Source organism: Oreochromis niloticus, linkage group LG10 (assembly GCF_001858045.2).
Source record: "Oreochromis niloticus isolate F11D_XX linkage group LG10, O_niloticus_UMD_NMBU, whole genome shotgun sequence".
NCBI classification, from domain to species: Eukaryota; Metazoa; Chordata; class Actinopteri; order Cichliformes; family Cichlidae; genus Oreochromis; species Oreochromis niloticus.
The window spans coordinates 6,992,522-7,013,851 of NC_031975.2; the positions used below are offsets into that span (position 1 = coordinate 6,992,522).

General features: G+C 41.4%; 1 protein-coding gene across 2 annotated transcripts in view; it reads right to left on the bottom strand.

Annotated features, from left to right (window-relative positions):
• srrm3 (serine/arginine repetitive matrix 3) overlaps window positions 1-21,330 on the bottom strand; it is a 101,693-nt gene that overhangs the window by 51,687 nt on the left and 28,676 nt on the right. For both annotated transcript variants that reach the window (XM_005460837.4, XM_005460835.4), the window contains exon 2: window positions 4,418-4,715. In XM_005460837.4, the coding sequence (XP_005460894.1) occupies window positions 4,418-4,704 (287 nt within the window). In that variant the 5' untranslated portion in view covers window positions 4,705-4,715. The remainder of the gene's footprint in view (window positions 1-4,417; window positions 4,716-21,330) is intronic.

A 21,330-nucleotide genomic window follows, 5' to 3' on the forward strand; every position in this document is an offset into this window, starting at 1 on the left:
AAAGGCTCAGCTCAGACACCACAGGAGTTCAAACCATGCACGATTATTATGCTTTGGTTAGCGTGGAAAAACACCCCTGAAATAGAGTCTGGACCCTTGCATACAAAACAGCCACTGTGATCAAAATTATTCATCCAGGCATGTTATTATGAGGCACCTAGAGCTGATTAGAAGTAGACACTTCGCATTTGTTTGATATATTCGGTACATCAATATTCTTCGATGGGAGACGGATGGGATGCTGATAGAGCTTAAGTTATGTTCTATTGCCTACAGGAGCCACTCTAACAGACCATGCCTCTCGTGCTCTTCCAGACATATGTCACATTTAAAATGGCCTGATGTATGTAACCTCTAGCCCATCTCATATACATGAAAAGGCGATGCACCATGCAGTGAGTGGGGGGGGGGCATCACTCACGACAGACCATTTATCCTGGTTTTATCTCCGGAGAGGAGCTGGGGGGCTGTGTGTAAAGGGAGGAGGGGAGTGTCTTGCCATGTGCTGGCAAAGCTAGAGAATGGGGGGGGGGGCGCTGCCATCCAACCTGCTCCTGAGCCTAATCCTTCACCCAGTCCTCAGTCAAAACCAGGATTCGAGGGTGACGTGGAGTCCCCTGGCTTAAATCCACTACAAATGAAAACAGACTCCAGCCACCATCTTAATTGTGTCTAATGCCTAGGATTGCTATGCCTCTCTATCCCTGTGTTTCATCCCCCACTCTATCCCTTAATCCTGCACACACGCTCTCTCATTTAAAGAGGCACATTAGAAATTGGAGAGGCATGGGTAGCTGTGCTGAGCCAAGCTGCCAAATGGGATTCTCCTTTTATTATAGCTTAACAAGATGAGTTGAGTCCGTCCAGGGCTTTAACACTCAGATGAGTGGTCGCCAACCTTCATGTGCGACCGCATGCCAGCCGAGGCCGTGCAGTCAGACGAGCAGAGTGGAGTCCGTCAGTGCGAATGTCTTGTCTCCTTGCGTTTTGTCATCATTAGCCAAGCTGCAGCGTGCCACTACACCACTCCTGTAGACATTGTGGCTCTTTTCTCAAACCAGGACCTATTACATCTTCTCCAGGCCAGGAGATGAGTAGACCTTGACAGATGGCAAGCGTGCAACCCCCTCTGTCTATCCTCAGTAGCTGTCCTTCAGCTTCATCAATCTGCTGTGGCTCTACTATTACCCTACAGACTTAATGAGACCTCGCGGGCTGACACAAGCAGTCATGCTCAGGGAACGAGGGACGAGCACAAAAATGAGTGGAAGTACAATCCAGCTTCACCTTAAAAAAAAAAAAAAACACCCAGCGCATTGATTTAATTCATCTAAATACTAGCCGGATAAAAAGTTCCTCATTCTGGCATTCAAATGTGCCTGCCACCTCTCATATCAACACTTAACCCCCCTTTTTTGCCTTTCATTAAATTAGATCACTCTTCCCTAATACATCATGGATCAGCTTTCTATAAATGACAAATGTGATGTGAGTAAAATGTCACGAGGTATCAGCGGGAAAGTGAGTTTTCTCTGCACTGACACAGGATCACAGAGCTCGTCATTAATTATGGTCTCGCCTGGAGTTTGGCTGCGAGCTGTGGTTATTCAAGCAGCAGTGTGCATGTGTGTACAGTGTGTGTGTGCGTGCATGAGCAAACACGCCAGGGAGAAGCACTGAGATTGTGGACAAGGGCTGACTGCCATCTCTACAGTTTCCATGGTTCTTCCTAACTTTGTGCTGGATGCTAATGAAACAGACTCAGCTGGGCTGTCCTGCGCTTTGAGCTGACTATCCCTATGGCTGTAACACCCAGCTGAGTAAAATTCAAGTCAGTGGCAACATTGGAAAGCAGAAATGGGTGTCGCCGATGATTGAATTGCCACATCTCTATATGCATGCATGATTACCTTCCCTAACTAACTCCCACTGTTGGCGTGTACAATCCCCTGACACCTATGACAAGGCCCTTCAACACCTCCCTGTGTCTCCACAGGCACCCAACCAGAAAGCAGGAGACCTTAGAGCAAAGACATGATTCTTCGCTGGGCTGCTGATTGTCAGTGCTGCCAGTTATGTTAACTGGGGCACCTGGCCAATCAGGAAGCACCCAGGTCTTTGCCAAAATAGCCCTTGTAGTGTCCTGTCCTTCACCTGACACTGAACCTTTCTTATGCCAAGAAACAGTTATCTTTAGTTTCAGAACAACCTCCTACAAGAAAAGGACTGCAGTTTTATTCAGTGTCTCACAATAATGCCCTTTTTAAAAATGAGAATAATATGATTTAATTGTGTTATGACAGAGCACTGTGACTGATAACATTTCCAAAGCATGCTGATAAAAGTATAAAAACACAGCTGTTATGCACCATTTCCTCACAAAAACACAGCTCCTTAAGCTTACTCCACTCTTCCAGAGAGAATAGTTTTTTTTCTTTTTCATCCTCCCAATATTGTGATGAAAATGACTTCTGGCAGGTTACGGTGTCTGAATGTAATGTTCTGGTGCAGCTTGTGAACTCAGCACCCCTACAGGTACATACCTGTCAATGTCAGGCTCTGTGCTACACAAGCTTTTATGGCTTGCACTCCAACCAGCATCCCAATAACTGCATTGTGAAAAACAGATAAACAACTACCGTTTCTCTGAAAACGGTAATGTCAGTTAACATTGAAACCCAAGAGCAACTCTTTTTTTTCCATTTGACTTGCCTATGCAAGCATTTCAGATTGGACTCTAGTTTGAATACACGTGTATAACATGTGGGTGTCATGGTCCTCAGTGTTTTGTGTTTTTTTATGCTTTTGTTTATTCTGATTAGGTATTCCATTATGATTCGCCATTTTGTTAGGTTTCTGTTGTGTGCCTGCCCTGGTCCCACCTTCCGTGTTCCCCCTGTCTGTCCATGAGGTCATTATGTCTGCTTATGAATCTGCGTCTGTTAAGTTCTGGGTCTCGTCTGGGTCTCTGTGTCTGTCGTGTGCTTCCTGTTTTATTTTGTAGGGCTGTGTCTTATGTCAGTGTGTTCAGCTTTGTGCTCTCCCTGTCTCGTCAGTGTAATCAGCGTCAGCCGTGTCTCCCAGCTGTTTCCTCTTCGCTCCGTTCACCTCTTGCATTTGTTGTCTGCGTCTTCCCCTACTCGTTGTCACGTTGTACCTTCGCATTAACTGCCTGTTCCGTCTGCTAGCCTGCCTGCTTGCTTAGTTTTTTTTTGTATTCTCAGTTTAGTTTAGTTTTTGTTCTGTTGCTATCCAGCAATAAAGCTGTGTGTTTTGAGTTCACATCTGCCTCCGAGTCCTGCATTTTGGGTCCTCCCTGCATGCCTGCACACAGCCATGACAGTGAGCTTCCTTACAAAGCCAAACAACCTTTCGCTCAGCTGAATCAAGAGCCGAGATACTCTATGAGGCTAGCAGTTCCACTTCCATTTGTGAGTTTAGCTCACAAAATTGTCTCCCATGATTTAGAAGACATAGCTCATATTGCCAACCTGCTGCCAGCATATCGAGTCAAATTACAGGACTTGGAAAAAAAAATAGCAGCCAAGAACAAGAGCAGCAAAGTACTGTTGCAGAAATAATAAAGAAATGCTTTAACACGAAGGGAGATAATTAAAAAAAAAAAACTTGGATCAATATATGACTTAGGCGCTAGATTGTTAGATTCAAGGGGTAAGGGGTAAGGAGGTAAGCAACCAAGTGGTGACTGCATAGCAGCCGTCACTAGGGAAAAATTTATATTTCTTGATTGGTTGGCAAGTGACTGCTGCCTTTCACAAATGAGTTTGCTCATAAGGAGATTGCCACAGTTGCCTGCAGTTTGCATTAAAGATGGCAACGTTCCTACAAACACTAACTGACCAATGAGCACTAAGCTAACTGACCAATGAGCAGTAGTAAAACTTGAAAAAAGTGCAATGCAAGCTGGAAGTGGAAACAATTTTTCCTCAAAGTCAAAGTTGTGCCTTACCGCTGAAACTGTAACTGCAGCTAATATTTTAGTTTGACTTCAACAAATGGCTTCCTTGAGGAATTTTCTTACTAACGACTGAACCTTATAACAAATAAGCCCAGTGCAAATTAATAGACCAAACTATTAAACTTCTTAAGTTCTTACCCCTAACCTTATTTATTTAACCTTATTTCTATCTTCTGTTTTGTAATCTGTGTAATCTGTGCTGTCTAAAAATTACTTTAGTGTTTACCATGGCAACCTAAACTTACTCAGCTCTTCAAATTACTTAAAAAAAGGTCTCAACAAATTAAATTATAAATAAAGGACTATAATAATATAACACTCAGGACTATCATTGCACCCTATATAATCATTCCCTCAGGGTCAATAATGAAGTTATTATCTACCAACTTAGTACTGTTATCTTATCTATTGTCTTTTTACTATTTGTTCTTTACTTACCCTTGCTCCTCCATCATCTCTTGGAGCTCCATACATTTGAGCTCCACCCTCCTCTTCCTCTCATGGTCCAGAATCTCTCTGTGGGGCTTCTTCACCAGGACAGGCTCTGCTTTGGGCTCCTCCTCCTCCTTACCTGGCTGCCCCTCTTCAGTTTTAGCTTGCAGCACTGCAGTTGCAGTTGGCCCTCCAGATCCTACAGCTGTTCCCGCTCCTGCTCCAGGGATGACCGGCTGGGCCAAACCGTTGGCACCATCTTTCGGAGACGGCACCCTCGTTGCATCATACATGATTACTGAATCTGTCGAGACAGAGATGAAGAGACCAAAGGTCAACAGAGAGAGGGGATGAGAGAAGCTGTCACTTGTGAGTCTCACTCACATTAATGATTTAATGTCAGATCTTTCCTGGGATCCAGATTCTTTTGGGAGGTTCTCACTCAGTGGGTGTAATCTTTATACATTTAGTAAAAAAAGCCCCATCAAAGACCATTTTGTACCCACATCCTCTTTCACAACCACAAAGCTGCAAACTGACAGCAAATCTTTCCCACATATACATCTCTAAATTTTGTCAGTACATCACACTATCTGAGCTAGCAGTAAGCCACAAACATTCTGAAACTGAAAGGTGAGCGCTTCATTTGATGTTAATATCTTTGGACAGGCTGCAGCGTTTCTGCCTGAACTGAGCAGTACGCTTGCACACACTCACACCAATATACTGCATGCACGCACCCACGCACGTACACACACACACAATTTGGATCTTGGGTACATGTGGATATGCACAGCCAGAGAGAGAACTGGAAGTAACTTCAGCTCTGTGAATCAACAACTAAGTAGTGCCTAAAGGCAGGTTAGGAGACAGAGTGCGTCCTCTTCTACACTCTGGTATCTAGTGGAGCAAACTAAAGCTGTAAACTGTAAAGGTCATATAAAATACATATGACGTGACAGGGAAAAAAAAAATGGGAGTGATGGACAAAAACCAGCTTAAAGACAGAAATGAGTGACAAAGGTTATTGTGAGAAGAAACTGAATGCCCTGTTTGATTCTGACTTCCTTAATCTTTTCTCTTTCTGACTCATTTACTCATGAAATGGTGAGATTGTCATTTTGTTAATAAAAAAGCATCTGGTGGAAGTGTTGTGTGGACTGGACTCTGATTAAGACAGACCGTTCTTTTAAGGCCAGTGCTGAGCGCACGGGAAGAGTGGAAGGGCTTATAGTGTGCCCGCGAGCCTAAGCTCCTCTCCCTCTACAACTAATGACTTTATTTTTCACTGCGGAGGCAGAGAAGGCCGGCTGAGGCACTTCATCACTGCCACACATGGAGGACTCAAGACAGGTTGATACTGAAGCTGGATGGACAGACTCTCAGAGCTACAGTCGCAAGCCATTCCCTTTTCTTTTATCTAATGACAGGGAGTGTGCGAACAAGCTAATGCTGTGCTGTCACGTGCTTTTGTGCATTTGAGCTGCTCCTGGTAGTCTTTGACTGGTTAATAGGGATGTGCTTGTGTTCTGGAGTGCTGTGTGCTGGTAAACGAGCTGTGGATGTGTGCGTAGCGACACGGCTCTCGGCTGACAGAACAGGTGGCAGGACAGCAGGAGGCATCATCTCTGAATCTATTATACAGTAAATCAGCGTTTGATATTCCATGACAGTAATCTCTCATCTGCACACGCTTGCCTGCAGAAGATGGTAAGGAGAAAAGCTCTCATCTTTAAAAAGGTAGACAGCAGTAACGCACAACCGGTGAAAAGACAGGAATATGTGATATATGAATCACTCTGTGAACAACAGACAGTTCATTTAGATGCGAAATGAAATGTAACTTAATGTGCGTGTATTTGTGTGGTTACAGAGTAATTTACATTCATGCATCCCACAGATTCAACAAAAGCACAAACAAGAATTCACATGCACTTATGGAACATTAAATTTAAAGGACTTAATTATTAAATGACAAGAGAAAAATGAAGCAACCCACATCTTAAGTAAAATACAAACAAACTAGCTTTTATCCTGTAGGTCTTTAAAGGACACACCACTGCAGCAACACATAATCTTTCAGAAGTGTTTGTTTAATGCGGACAGCTGGTCAGGGCTTATGTGCCATTTATGTTAATTTGCATAGCTCTTTGGCTACACAGAGAGCAGGGTTGTGGGTTTGGAGATGCACTTAGGGGAGTACTCCATGAAATGGCAAGAGCATGTAGCTCTGAAGTTGATGACTGTGCAAGGACAGAATGCAGATTACTTGAAAGTAAGCTTGAACAGGATGTAGACATGGGTCTGCAAAACTCTGCCGTTACCTTTGGGCTGTGTTGCCCCTGTTCAGCCCTGCCAGCTAGAGGGGAGCACTATGGATAACGGCATATGTGCTGTAGACTGTGTATAAAAGATAGATGCTGCCACTGTGAAGTCCTGATTTGAAGAATCACTATCTTTGTGTTTGAAAGCAGATGTTATAAAGAAGGTGGATCAGACTGAGAAATACAGGGGTTAGGGTTAGACCACAGTAAAGTATACCCTGCTTTATTGTGACCACAAATTACAAATCATATCCCATCATGTGATATTTAACAGGACTTGAATCTAGTAGTTGGGATCATAACCTGAGCGGCACGATTATTTTCTTGTAGGACTGGACTTCTTTTTGCTCCCAGAGAATCCACACCCAGTGGATCATTAAAAAGAACACAGGTTTAAAGTACTTCGCCATCGGCTTCTCTTCTGTCTCGTATACAGTCTGTGGTTTATTCTGGAAGTCCTGTCTTGGCCTACAAGAGATCCATGAGCCCTCCCCATAAATGTCAGAACATGCACACATCCCACACATTAAAGGCAGGCTCATTCTCAGCAAGGTTAAAGGAAATGATAACATCTGAAAATCAGAGCAAAAGGACCCTCCCATTCCAAATTAAATTCTTCACCAGATGTAGAGCCTGGCCCATATCTGTCGTTACATTAAACTGGAGCCTCCTCATTATATTAATGCAATCCTTTTGCATCATCCTTTTGTTCCTGGGGAGATGGGATGGGCAGAGAATCCGTTTTCTTTCAAGTTAAAAAAACTAAATTATTTAATTGTGTGATAAAAAGAAAAAGTCAGAGCAGAAAGGGAGACTTGTCAGTGAGCTGATAAGGCAGCAGAGCACACAGCTAATTGTGTGCGAGTCCTCTGCAGGGACTGAAGGTTATCTCCAGCTGCTGTTTTAATGCTGGCACCGACCTCTTCTGCTATTACTGAAAAAAAGGGATTGGATTTATGTAAGCATCTTGCGAGTATTTAACACAATTGCCTCATGCTTTAAAGTTAAGTGTAACTATATAGTGTAGAAACTACATGATATGCAGAGAGGGTCGATTAAATTGTTCATATCATATTTGATTGAAGTATGTCAATAATATAGCAATGTTAAATCTCGCGACACTGCATGGGATTTCAGTCTCACGCGCTTTGGATCGTGGTTTGAGGTAGGCATCCATCTCAGTCAAGTTGAGCAGCCGCCTCTACTTTTTTCGGTATACCGAAAAAAGTAAATTGGGTGGTTGTTACATTAAAAAAGGCTACCTTGTAATTTGAACACAAAAATGTCATGTTTCTATCTTGAACGTAATCAAATCATGTAGGATCTGTATGAAATTCGACAACTTAATTTGTTCTTGTTGAGATGACATGATCCAATCTAGTAAGAGTGGTTAGATGCTGGACTCATGAAATTCCAAGATTGCACGAGATTTCAAGCTGCAGGAAAATCACTGGAGTTATAAGATGCAGACAACTACACACACACCACGTGTATGCTATCGCTATTTATTGTGGTATAACCTGTCAAGGACAAAGATGTACAGAAAATTCTGCATCAAGCTTTGAAATCATAGCTTTCCTACTTTTGTAAAGCCTGGATTGGTGGCATGGTGGTTAGTGCTGTTGCCTCACAGCAAGAAGGTGCTGGGTTCAAATCCACAATCTGGTTAGTTTGCAGTGGTTTCTCTCTGGGTATTCTGGTTTCCTCCCACAGTTAAAAGTCATGCAGTTGTTAGGTTAATTTGTGATTCTAAATTACCTGTAAATGTGAATATAAATGGTTCTTTGTCTCTATGTGATGGTCTGGTGAGCTCTCCAGGGTGTACCCTGCCTCTTACCCTATCACTTCTGGGTTATGCCCCTGCAACCCAGATGAAGATAGAAGGATGGTAGTCATTGTAGATCCATTCAATTCTTATGTTAACCAGACTTTGTTGAACATTATGTAATATGAAGACATCATGTAGTATTTAAGTGACCAAGTAATACTGGGCTAAAAGTCATTGAATAGTGCTGAAATAAAATGACAAAATTGCAAAGGATTAAAATATTCCAAGAGCTCACCTTACTTCATCTAAACATGTTTCAATCGCGTTTTATCAACACAAAATGCACAGATTTACTGAATATGAATAAGTTGTGTTGATTTAACTCAGTTGTTTAAGTTTCTGCTAAAGCATAACAGTTGTGTGCAACCAATGTCCACTACTGAATTAAGTAAATCCAACATGGCCTTTTTTTCAGTGATGGAGAGATTTGAAAAGCACAGCGCAATGAGGACACTGTAACCTTCCTCAAATGAAAACATGAAATACACACACATGCCGTATTTCTGCCTGATTTTCTGTCATTAAAAGTTTGCCCAGCAGTCTGAATTACGTTCCAGTTGCATCATTTTCAGGTGAAAATGCGCATTCATTTGCAGATTTTCGAGAAATGTAGTTAAAGGGGATTGATGATATCAATTTCCTCCTCCATACTTTGATTCTTGACTCACAGTTCAAAATGATCCCATTCCTGTCTTATGCTTTCTGCAGATTTTTCCACTTATCCACTGGCTGTAACAAGATGTTTTAGCTAATCTCCTTTTCAGCCAGCTGTCTCCTAATTGGCTGCCCCCCTTGTATAGCAGGTAGGTAGATCTCTTCAAATTAAAACAAGTGCACCTTTGTAAAATGCCATCAACATATATGCAATCAAGAGTTGAGTACTTTCTTTTTCATGGCCTCTGTTATTTTTCTCCACTTATGGATTGGTTCCCCCAAAGCTGGCGGGAAATCTGGAGCTCCTTCAATATGCAGTATGTTTTCTATATCTGACTATAGGAATATTTTTGCAGTTTGTATGCTACACCAGAGCTCTCTGAACACAGAACATATGTGGGAGCATCTGTACACTATCTTGACAGACCTTTTCATGCAAACATTGCAGATAACTGCTCTATATTATTAGGACAGAGAAGAATAAACTGAACCAGAACAGTATTTATTTCAGCAATAAATTATTAGGTATGTCACCCATAACACTGACATGAAATCAATAAGGGAGTAAAATGTAGGTTAGAACTGCTGAATTACTGGCGTCTACAGTGATCCAGCTTCATATTAGAAATCCTTTTAGATTTATCTTCTGCTACCTTCACTTCCTGAATGTCTAATCTCTGTCTGTTGATAGGTTAATGGGGCTGGCTTTGTAGCTCCAGAGGAAAAACATGCAAACACAATAAGACAGTGCGCTTCAATTTGTATTGTGTCTCAGGGTTGTTTAAGTACTTTCCATCTCAGTGGGTACAAAAATAAAAGAAAAAAATTCTGAGAGGTGGTACTGGTCTCCTTGGAGCCACTTTTCTCTCTAAAAGCCAACACTCTCTAACCCAGGGGTGGGCAATTCCAGGCCCCGAGGGCCGGTGTCCCTGCAGGTTTTAGATCTCACCTTGGGTCAACACACCTGAATCACATGATTAGTTCGTTACCAGGCCTCTGGAGAACATCAGGACATGTTGAGGAGATAATTTAGCCATTTAAATCAGCTGTGTTGGTTCAAGGACACATGTAAAACCTGCAGGGACACCGGCCCTCGGTGCCCACCCCTGCTCTAACCCATCACCCCTTTCTCAGAGCATGCCAGGTCACTGTATGTTGTCCACAATGGCACCAATGATTGGATCTCACTCAGCGGTGGATGCACCTCAGCCATGATTATAGGGTGGCAGTAACAGGGGGCCTGACCTTGACGGAGAGTGGCAGAGAGTAGCTGCAAAAAAAGGACAAAAAAAAAAAAAAAACACCCTGGGTGGCTGTCTCTTTCTGGATGCATTTTTTGTGCACATATCTAAGTAAGTGCTGCTTCCCCACCACCACCACAATATCTGCTGTTTTCCATCATGCTTTCCCTGCTTCTAAAATAATCTGCCCCACGGCTGGAAGCTTCTGGTTTGTTTTTAGCATTTTGGCACCCAGAGGATGTGTTCAGCTTCCCGAAGGTCAGTTGTCTTGATTCCAGGCACGTTGGTTTGCTGTTGGATGCTGGGAAACAAGCGGCCTCAACTTTTTTTTTCCATTTTTCATTTTTTCTTTTTTAGTCAGAGTAGGATGGAAGGTGCATGCAAAACAGGAAGCAGAGGTTATAAGGCCAGAGGCAGGTGCACACTGTGGCCCTGTTTTGTTTTCTGAATCTTAAGTTTGGATGCATGTCACTTCTTATTCACTGCCACATACCAAAGCTCAAAAAACAGCCTCTCTGATTTGTTTATGTCATGGACAGATACACCCCACTGTTCAACTGCCTTTATTAAGAAGGCACAGGCTGTGAGTGAGAATTTCTGTGTACTTCACTCACTTTTCTGCTGTCGATTTGAAGTGAAATAAGAGTGTGGATTTTGACTGAAGACCACAGAGATTCCAGGAAGGAGAGAGAGAGGGTGAAGGCACAGGAGGGGGGTGGGTGGGGGTGTGACTGCAGGAGGCTGTTTGATGCAGCTGAAGAATTCCAGAGACAGGATTTTGGAACTACAAACATCTCTTCTCTCAGATGCAGAACCCTGCAAAAAAAAATCCACGTTTGTGTGTGGGGCTAAGAGCAAGACTTCATAAATCATGTTTAGCAAAAATTTAACACAATACAACTTGTGACAGCAGTGACAACGGCAACAAACTCTGAATTAATGAGTGGCATGAGAGGCATAGTGAGGTGAAATGAGAAGGCAGCTGAAAATCTTTGGCCTCTGGTGGAGAGACATCCTTGGCAACCTCAAAGGCGCAGTGTGACAGAAATAAACCACCGGTATCCCATTTTCAACACGGAGAAAAATAGAGTCTCACTTCACAGGAAGAAAGAGATGCCGTCTGTAAGGATGACATCTGGGTTCATCCCAGGCACCCGGTTCAGCTGTGGGTAGACAATCCGGAGGAATACACGCGTGACCTCAGATCAAGGTTTGGCCTAGTTTCCCTCCTTTTTGATCTTCAGGGATTAAACTGTGCTTTTAAAAAATTCTCTCCTTGACTGTAACAGTAGGTTTAAGCTACAGCTACAAACTCCACTGTGCTGCCATGTGCAGGCAGAAATGATTCGCATAGGAGTGCTTCTGATGTGATTAGCAGGGTTAGCGGCAGCCGGTGACCACAGGCGGGCCTGAGTCAGTCTATGCCTGTCAGAACAGCAAACACCACAACACATCTTAAGCACGCTGGCAGTAAAGATCGGGCCATGCAAACACGAGGCTGATTATTAATTCCAGATCATCTTTAATTGCCTCTCTAATCTCTTCAGCATGACAGGGACATGATCTTGGATGCCTCATGCAGCATGTGACTGGTTTACAAAGATCCAGATTTGACTTTGTAGTCAAAGATACTGTCTGCAACAGCAAAGATGATTTCATGCGTAAAAGTCTAGTGTTTGGGAGTGTTTAAAGCTCATTGTACAGTGGCCCTGAGAGTTCAGCTGGAACTTTAGATGGAGTACAAGCAAAGTAAGAAAACATCTTCACTAATTTGACCACACAGGTACATCAGCTAGAGATAAAAAAAATTACAGAATATAGAAAAAAACAACCAGACACAGAATGTTTAAAATGCAGAGAGCACGTTACAATGAAAATGTTCCCCGATGCATCAAACAGACATGATAGACACGCTTATCCCTCAGCGGTGTTGAAAAATGTGCTTATGAGAAAATTTTCTGTTGTATACATTTTGTACCGTTTTAACTTGACTGCCTGAACTAGCTCACAGGCCGCACACCACAAATAGTCTCCAGAAGAGCATGAAGGGCATTAAGGATGCCTAGAAGTTATCTGCAACCAAATCACAGCTGCACTGATGTGCAGCACAGCAACGCTTCCACTAATGTGATATGGCTTAAATATGCTCAAAGTTAACAGCAGATCTGGCACAAAACTTACATTTCAGCCAAAGGCTTCAGCCATTGACTCACTAATTTTATTTTCAAAGGCATCCATGGATGTGAGTTACAGTAAAAGCCCATGTATGATGTCTCTGTAGCGCCTCAGCTACTGACTTCTCTAAATTTGCCACTCAGCCACTTACATTGTAGAATAATAACCCTGCAGTCCCTGGAGGACAATTTACATGAACGTGAGCAGATCCCATTAAAAGTGCCAAGTGACTTTTCCTCTCAGATACATGCACAGGGTTGAAGATGTAAATAAGTCACAAAACCAGAAGGCTTTTCTGTGAGATGACATTTCAGTTATTAGAGCCCATGTTGAGTAATATTAACGGATTTAGCCTGTATCATGTGGCCTTGTTTGCTCAGAAGACATGAGTCGTGTTTAATGTTTCACACTGTAAGCTCTAATTGGATTTTAGGAATAAGAATAATTTACTGCTTTCTCTTCTTAAGTGCAACCAAGAATCGAGTCTTAAAGGGTAAATAATGCAAACAAAACTTTAATCTCTTCTGTGTGATTCATTTTACCTAAAGGGCATCAGAGATTGGACAGTGGAATATAAAAAATAATTCTTTCATCCAAGGATGGTGATAATAGCAATTTCCTCAACTGTGCCTTCTCTTCCTCCCAGCCTCTTTCTAATGCCTGGAAAGTCAGAGAGCCATCGGGAGATTAGCCTGCCCCATGCACTCTCTGTCCAAACCAACTGTCCACTATAGGAATTATTAATACTTCACTTAAATGTACTCATCACTATACAAGCAAGGGCTTCTGTGTGTGCAGTCAGTGGCTCTGCCCTCATCTCGCAACATCATTATTTTAATTTTCATGTATATTCATCCTCTCTAACTATTTCCCAATGGCTGTAGTTCACAAAACTCATCAGCCACAATTAAGTTCATCCATAAATATTTCCATGAAATCATCTCCATTCTGCATGCTAATGATCAAAATGAGCCACAACTTCTGGCTCACACATAACAAGAATCTTTGAATATACTATTTCTCAAAGAAGGCAAGGATCCCAGAGCACTAACTTCCATGGCATACTGAGCTTCAAAGAAAAAAAAAAAAATCTTATTTAAAAAGTTGGTGGAAGCTGCATGCTCTGAGTATAGGGTAGCTTAAAAGTGGCAGAAGTCCCTCCTCGTTCCTCAGGGTTCACAGAGGAGTCATCAGTGTCACATTGTGAGCACAGAAGATTACAACTCAGAGAACAGGTCTCCAAACTTCAAAAGAGACTGCTTGAAGTAAAAGGAGGCTAGGAGGCTAGCTATTTCTTTTAAACACTTACTGGCTGATTGCTGGAATCTGCATTAAAAAAAAAAAAAATCTTCTCAGAGACACAACTTGAACTGTGTATTATCCTTTTGCATAATACAAAGCTATCCCTAAGGCTCCTGGACTTCATGGATCTTCAGTGAGGAGAATTTCTACAAATGGGGAAGGCTTGGAACAATACCGAGCCTTCCCAGAGATGACTGATTAATGCAAACTAGATGATTTATCTAGGAAGATGCAAAAATGCAAGGAAAACTTCCAAGAACTGTCGCCTTCTCTTAACTTAGTAAAGGTCAGAGATCATTAATCTTTGATCTGAAAACAAAAAGCAAAGGAAAAGTGGCCTTCATGTCAGTGGTTACCAAAGATTGGTTACCAAAAACTACTGCTGAGAGAATTCAGAAGAACATTAACGTTCACACATATTTTGTCACACAAAGCTTGATAACTCGAAAAATGTTGCATGGACTGTTGAATCTAAAGCCAGTGACTCGATAGTGTAGTGGTTTCTATATTCAGCTAACCAGTTAAAAAACCCTGGTTTGATCCCTGGAGGAGACACAAACCCCTTGTGTCCCAAAGAGCATTTGGGATAAAAATCTGTGAAATCAAACACGTGGAACTACCTGCTGTGGTACCCCCTTGTGAATAAGGGAGTGGCTAAAACTAGCTTTGTGTACTTTTATATCTACCATAAATCAAATCAAATACTTTAAAACTATAGTTTTTTTTTCTGTATACAGAAATCTGTGGAGGTAGAAGTGCTAGTTTTAGCGATGCTTTGCTACTACAGGGGCAGTACATCTAGCAATAATTGAGGAAAAAAATGCTGCTCTGTGACAGAAAAGAAGAACGTCATTCAGTCAGTCTGTGAGGTGAAGCCCAAGCACAACTGCAAGAGTCAGTCCATCTCTAAGTGTCTCAAAGGAATAAAATTAACAATTTAGAGATTCCTAGTGAACCTAGCCTGGCTCTGAACCCAAAGAAATGCTGTGGCAGCAGGGTCTGATAACTTTGTTTGAAGGTCTGACACAATTTAGTATGAGATACACAGCAAAACAGACAATCAGTAGGGGGTCAAATAATATTTTTCATGACTCTGGATAGACAACAAACTATAAGAGGACACAGTAATCACAGTTTCAGACTTTGAAAATCTTGTTCTATAGGAATGCACACAAATAACTTTTCATTGCAGTTGGCTTTCCGGCTCAGATTTCAGTCTGTAATTTAAAACTGCTGTGACGAATTCTTAAAACAGCCCAGAGTGTCCCACTGTTTCATCACGTTTGAACGCTGTACACTTTGAAGACCACCTGGTATTGATATGGCTGAAGTACTTCTCTTATCCACCTGCCTGCTGTGTATGGGTGATTGAACCAGTCAAAGTGAGAGTTGGCTGAATACAGTCAGCGCCTGCAACAATCTGAAGCCAATCTCCAGACCGCTGCAGCACAGAAATTAGCCTGTCCTCCTTTCCACCCGCTGTTGTTTAATTGACACAACACTCAGGAGCCCAGAGTGATCAGCTTCCTGATATAAAACGATGTCTGTCAGTTAGCAGCAAACGTTCATACCCTGACTGCAATCATCCCTGGACTGTGGGGACATCCCTAGGAGACTTCTGCAACAAAAGCGCCTTCACTTCCTCCAAGTGCACCCACTTTTATCCCAACCACCACCTGCCTCCAATCGTAGCAAAACAACAATGCAATCCTTCAAACTTTCAGACAATGCCCCTTTTCATTTTTCACAGGATTAAAAGCTGTCAGGAGTTTACAGCGGAACTGCTCTGTACAGCCAAAGGTTTGATTCTAAATACAGGTTTGCTGCCTACACCTTTGCAGGAGCATAATCACCAGAAGCCAGCAGGCCTCTACTGCTATCACACAGCTTTATGCATACCAAAATTCATGGAGGCGGATGAGTCATGAGCTCAAATCTCAGTTTAATTACGCTTTGGACTTAAGCTCACTGCTGGCAAATGAACCAAAAGATCTTGTTATTAGTTCCTGACGTGATAACACCCATTTTTGTTTGTTTTAGTTAATCTAAATGCCGATCCCTCACATTTCTTGTTTACCAGTGTAAAATTTGCCATTTATCAGACTGTTCCATGCTTCAATAAAACAACTTTGTTCAGTAGCCTTATTACCTTTATATAAATTTAGTCACCTGTTGAGTCTTAGCAGTGCTGCTGTTTTTGTGGGCCACATAATTACACGTGGCATTAGGACCACTGGACACCTGTATAGTTTTATGGGGAAGAATGAGCTATAGGCTTAGCTCTACTTCTCCATTCAAAGCATGTTTTACTTCTAAAATTAAAACAGCTGGCATGTAAAGGGACATTCAATGATCGTTTATTGACTCTCAAAGTCACTTAGCAACAAAACACAGCAGCTTCATATACGGTGCCAAAGCGTACAGTATATCATGAAGAATAGATGCTGTAAAGAGATCTTGGACAGTGGTGAATGTGAGCAGCAGTTGTAGCTAATGTACATTTTAAGATGCTCAAGCAATAGCGGCTTTATTTGTAACTGCAAGAGCACCTTCCCTTTAAATATTAATATAACTGAACAGACAAAAGAGTCACAGGCATTGTAATGTTAAAAAAAAACACGGCAAGATTTACCGTTAATTTGTGATCTTTTTGAAATGTAACTTAAATGATAAACATTTTTTTAGTAGTTTCAGTTTTAGACAGTAACATTACAGTTATGGTCGTAGATCTGTGTTATGCTACCCACTGTATTTAGAGAAATTTCCTGTTATTACCATTACCATGTCACCCATTCTGAAACTTCAACATTACTTTTTTGGGCAACGCCATATTGGGGGTTTTTTGGACCCAGATGTTACCTCAATCATGAGAGGGTTGAGTTTTAAGTTATCAGCTCTAGGAAACATGGTTAGCAAGCAGGATACCAATTTAGTTCACTGGGCTGAGAAGGGGACCCATTCACTGTAAGGCTATTGCATAGCATTTTAATTCATCCCGGACAATTTACTGCACGTTTTCTCCCAGTTCATATTAATCTTTTTGGAGCCAGAAATGACCCTATATGGATGAGAGATTAAGATCTAATTTGTCAGCTAACTCTAGCAAACTTGGCAAGCTGAGTGCAAATTTAGTTTACTGGCTTGAGAAGGTGACCCATACACACACAGGCAATGTGAAAAGGCCCAATTTAGTGACTCAAACTATCAGTCGAGGCCCAAAGTGTTTTTTTTTGTATCAGACTGTAATCATTCCTTTTAATGCAGTAAAGTTGGGCATTTTAATATTCGAGTTTATGGGGATAGTCTCCAAGAATGCCAGTGATGTAGTAGCTCATCTGGCTCGCAGTCCATTCCAATTCACAGGTTATTGCCTTAAAATTGACAAATGTGATCCTGACCCTGAGCACAATTTCAGTTAAGACCCTTTAGGTAGTGTGGAGATTCAGAAATTCTTTTATTGCTGCCATATAACCTGCATTATTATAATTGCATTAATAACATGTTTTACAGCATTATTTGATTAGTAATATTTCTTACAGGGTTCATATTGCATTGAAGATGTTTGTCATCACATTGACCTCTTCTATTTACAGGCTTAGTTATGATTACTTTACACACGTTGAATATCTGTGCTGATTTGGAGTTGATGTTTTATCCAAAAGGGTCTTAAGTTTCACTGTAGAACATAGAAGGTTGACTGCATGCATGCTTACAATACACATAAATTTAGTGACAGGTCTGAGCGAAGGCCCAAGTGTCTTCTGCTTCTTTTTGTAACCTGTTGCCCTTTGGTCTACTTGGTAACTGATGACCAGAGTTAGTGACCGGCCTCAGAGACCCTGGGGGCTTGAAGTTTATTGCCTTATTTGGTAGGTGTTATAGAAAAGAGAAGTTATATGTCTGTGTCTAGCCATTAAAAATGTACAAGATGTACCATTGTCTGTAAACAATGACTGTACATAATGTATTTTTGACCTGTATTTGACGCCATGGGGGGGCGGATACCCCATTGCTTTAAAAGTGTTCTCCACATGTATTTTTAGCAGAGAGAGAGAGAGAAGACTCATGCTGTAATTTTTTGTTCTGTATTAATAAACTCACTGTTTGATTGCACTTTTCTGGGGCCTCCGTGGTTTGTTTCACTGCTCTACATTGATCGATTTCGCGACAGTAGTCAATGTGTGCAAGCTTCACAAAAATCTGACTAACATTGGAGTATCAATTTCTGAGAAAAAAGTGCCTGGAAAAAGACAAAAATTTAACTTTGAGGACAGTTTGGCGAAGACCCATTAGATGATCATTATGTGTAAGTCTGGGTAAATTCTGATCAATATTGTAGGAGGCGTAGCAATTCTTGTGAATTGTGGATAGAAGAACAACCTATTCCTTACTAGACAGACAAACTGAAAACTAAATTCTGGGACTCATTTTAGTTTTTATTACTACCCCAACTGCCCTCTTATCCAGACTTTGTCACACAGCAAAATACTACTGGAGCAGTGCCCTCCACATTGGATAAGACTAAAGGGGCATCAGGTGTGACGTAATGGGGGAAGGATCCTGTGACAAGTTGGGAGTGAGTGAGTTATGTAGCATAAATCAAAGTACTGGGCAAAAAAGAAAAACAAATTAGTGGGGAACACCACTGTGTGGTCTAAATCTCACGGCCATCCATCTAGTTGAATTAGGTTAGACTAAAATAGAGGAACATCATTAACATGGCTAAACCATGCCTGTTGGATCCTGGAAATTAGTTGAACTCTTCTAGGTATAGGGTGCAGACGAAAGCTGATAAATCTGTAATGCATTAATCTCATCTAAATGGAAGAGAAACATTGAGATCAAGTCCTCCACCTTTCACAACTCCATTTCCATGAAGACTAGTAAGACTGTAACACTTGAATCTGTTGTTGCAGCATAATATATGACTTCAAATGGAGTCCTGCCAACAATATATTTCAGTCCTCATTAAAACCGACATGTTGACTGACACTCTGCATTCTTATTTATAGGCACAGCTTTGTATGCTATGCCCACATGTATCACTATCTCCTGAACCATCTATTTAGATAGCCCCTTTGCCCTCTACAAAATGCATCCAGTAAATATTTACCAACATTTTTCTAGTGTATTAATAGAAATAAAATGTATGAAACACAGTTCAAACTACGAAAATAAACCTTTATAGATAGAAAAACATTAGGCATGTCTGTTTCCATGGTTAAGCGAAGCTGAATATTGATTATCTAAACATACATGCTCAATTCTGTGCATGTGTGAGGCCTTAATTCAGCCCATGATGTCCATTGGTTTGTTTTTGATCAGTACTGAACCTAAAATATACACAGTGGGGAATATCAAGTGGTTGCATTGTTATTTATCCCTTCTATAGCCATACTGTGAACTACATATAAAATTCATCTGGTTCTGCTTTATAGTCATTGGGTCCATAAGGCACAAAAACAAGCCTGTTGTGGCTTGTTTTTGTGCCTTATGGACCCAATGACTATAAAGCGGGGCAGGGCAGTCTGAAGAGCGGCTGCATGGATAGATTCACTCTGCAGGAGAGGTTTACACCGATAACTCTGTTTAATTTGCTCCACAAAAAAAAAGTCAGAGGGAAAAGACAGAAAAACGGATGGTAGATTACACCATTTATCACCAGACACTCTGCGAAGGTTAAGAAAGTGCTTTTCTGGATGCCTGTACTGCCAAATTTTAAAAGAGAAAGTACTATATCTCCATTTTAGTATGAAAAAGACAGACTAGTAGACAGACAGGTAGTTTGAAGAAAAGAACAGATTTGATGAATTTATATTTTTTCTTAACTGAGGAGTGATGAAAGGATTCGACAAGGATCCGACAATGCTTTGAAACATCAGTTTCTATGGTAATAAAATAATTAGTGTCAATATAAAGCATCTGCAAAGCAATACAACTGCACGAGTGGATTTTTCTTTTCAAATATTTTCATGTTTGCTTTTGCTCTAAAACCTTTTTTCCCCCAAGGCCATCATGGTGTGTTGCAGAAATACAATAAACAATGTACCATTTAGTAAGTGGTACTGAGGGAAAGACCATTTCAATCAACATTAATGGTCTATTCTATTACTGAAACACCATTCATTGCATTACAGGCACACACACAGATCGCCTTGATGGTCACCAGTGTAGGGACTAACCCGTTATTAAGTAACGCGTTACAGTAACTATGTTATTATTGTGGTAACGAGCACGGTAACTAGTTATTATGCCAAAATCAGGAACACGTTAATCGTTACTGGGATTTACATAGGGTCGTTATTCGTTATTTCGTGTGGTGGCTATTGCGGAGCTTCCACAGATTCAGTAACATTAGCAAGTGGTGGAGGCCAGCAAGTGGATGAGGGAAAGAGGAGGCAGGAGGAGCAGAGACCCAAGGCGGCCGCTCGTCCGAGTGTCAGGTGAACTGAACTTCAGGTAAGAAGTTATGACCTGCAGTCTATCTGGGTCAGATATAAACCAAGTTTAGGTGGAGTTTATTTTCATTGTGCTGACTTTTTCGTACTGCGTACTAGCTAGCATGACTGAGTTTCTATACAGCTGGGTGGGTGCTATGATGTTACTGATAGTGAACTTTATTTTGTTCATAAGGTTAATTATTAGAGGTGCCAACCATCCCCTAAAAAACGGAATCGTCTCCTATTCAGAGACAATATTACGCGTTTCGTATTGAGGTGAAAAGGAACACAGTATGTCCCGTACTTCAGCTAGAATGAAAAAGACACAAAGCTGGAGTTATTCTGTATTTGCTGCACAGCTGCCTCTTCTTCTCTCATTCTCTCCCCTCCCTCTCCTTTCTACTTCAATCATGAAACTGATCAATGATCAGCTGATTGGCTTTTCTCTCTTGTTTGTTTATCGCCCACTTTGCGCCAGAAAGAGGAAACCAGCGGAGGTCCCGTTAAACAACATCAGCACGTTTAAGCTTGGTCAGCTGTTGTTAGAATTTATTTAATATTATTTTCTAGTATCAGCTGATGTTTGCTGGAGCCACAGCTGTAAAAGCTGCTGGTCATGATATCGGTTTGGTTATCTGGTGAGTGGGAAACATGAAGATGAAACCAGGAGATATCCTTACTGAATCATCAGAGCTGAACAGGTGATGGAGAAACAGGTTTACCTTTTGGGTGACATGAATGAGTTGAAGGGAAGTTATGAACTGTTTCTGAGAGACAAATAACACCAGGATCGTTTTTTAAGTAGCTGACAGCTGGTAACTGTGCAGGGGCGGGTCTAGCAAAGTTTTGCCAGGGGGACCAGGTAGAGCATTAACAGGGAAAGGGGGACACAAAGAAATACTTTTCTTTCTTATTCTCATTTAAAATATCTAGCTTTTATTAAATAATTATCTGA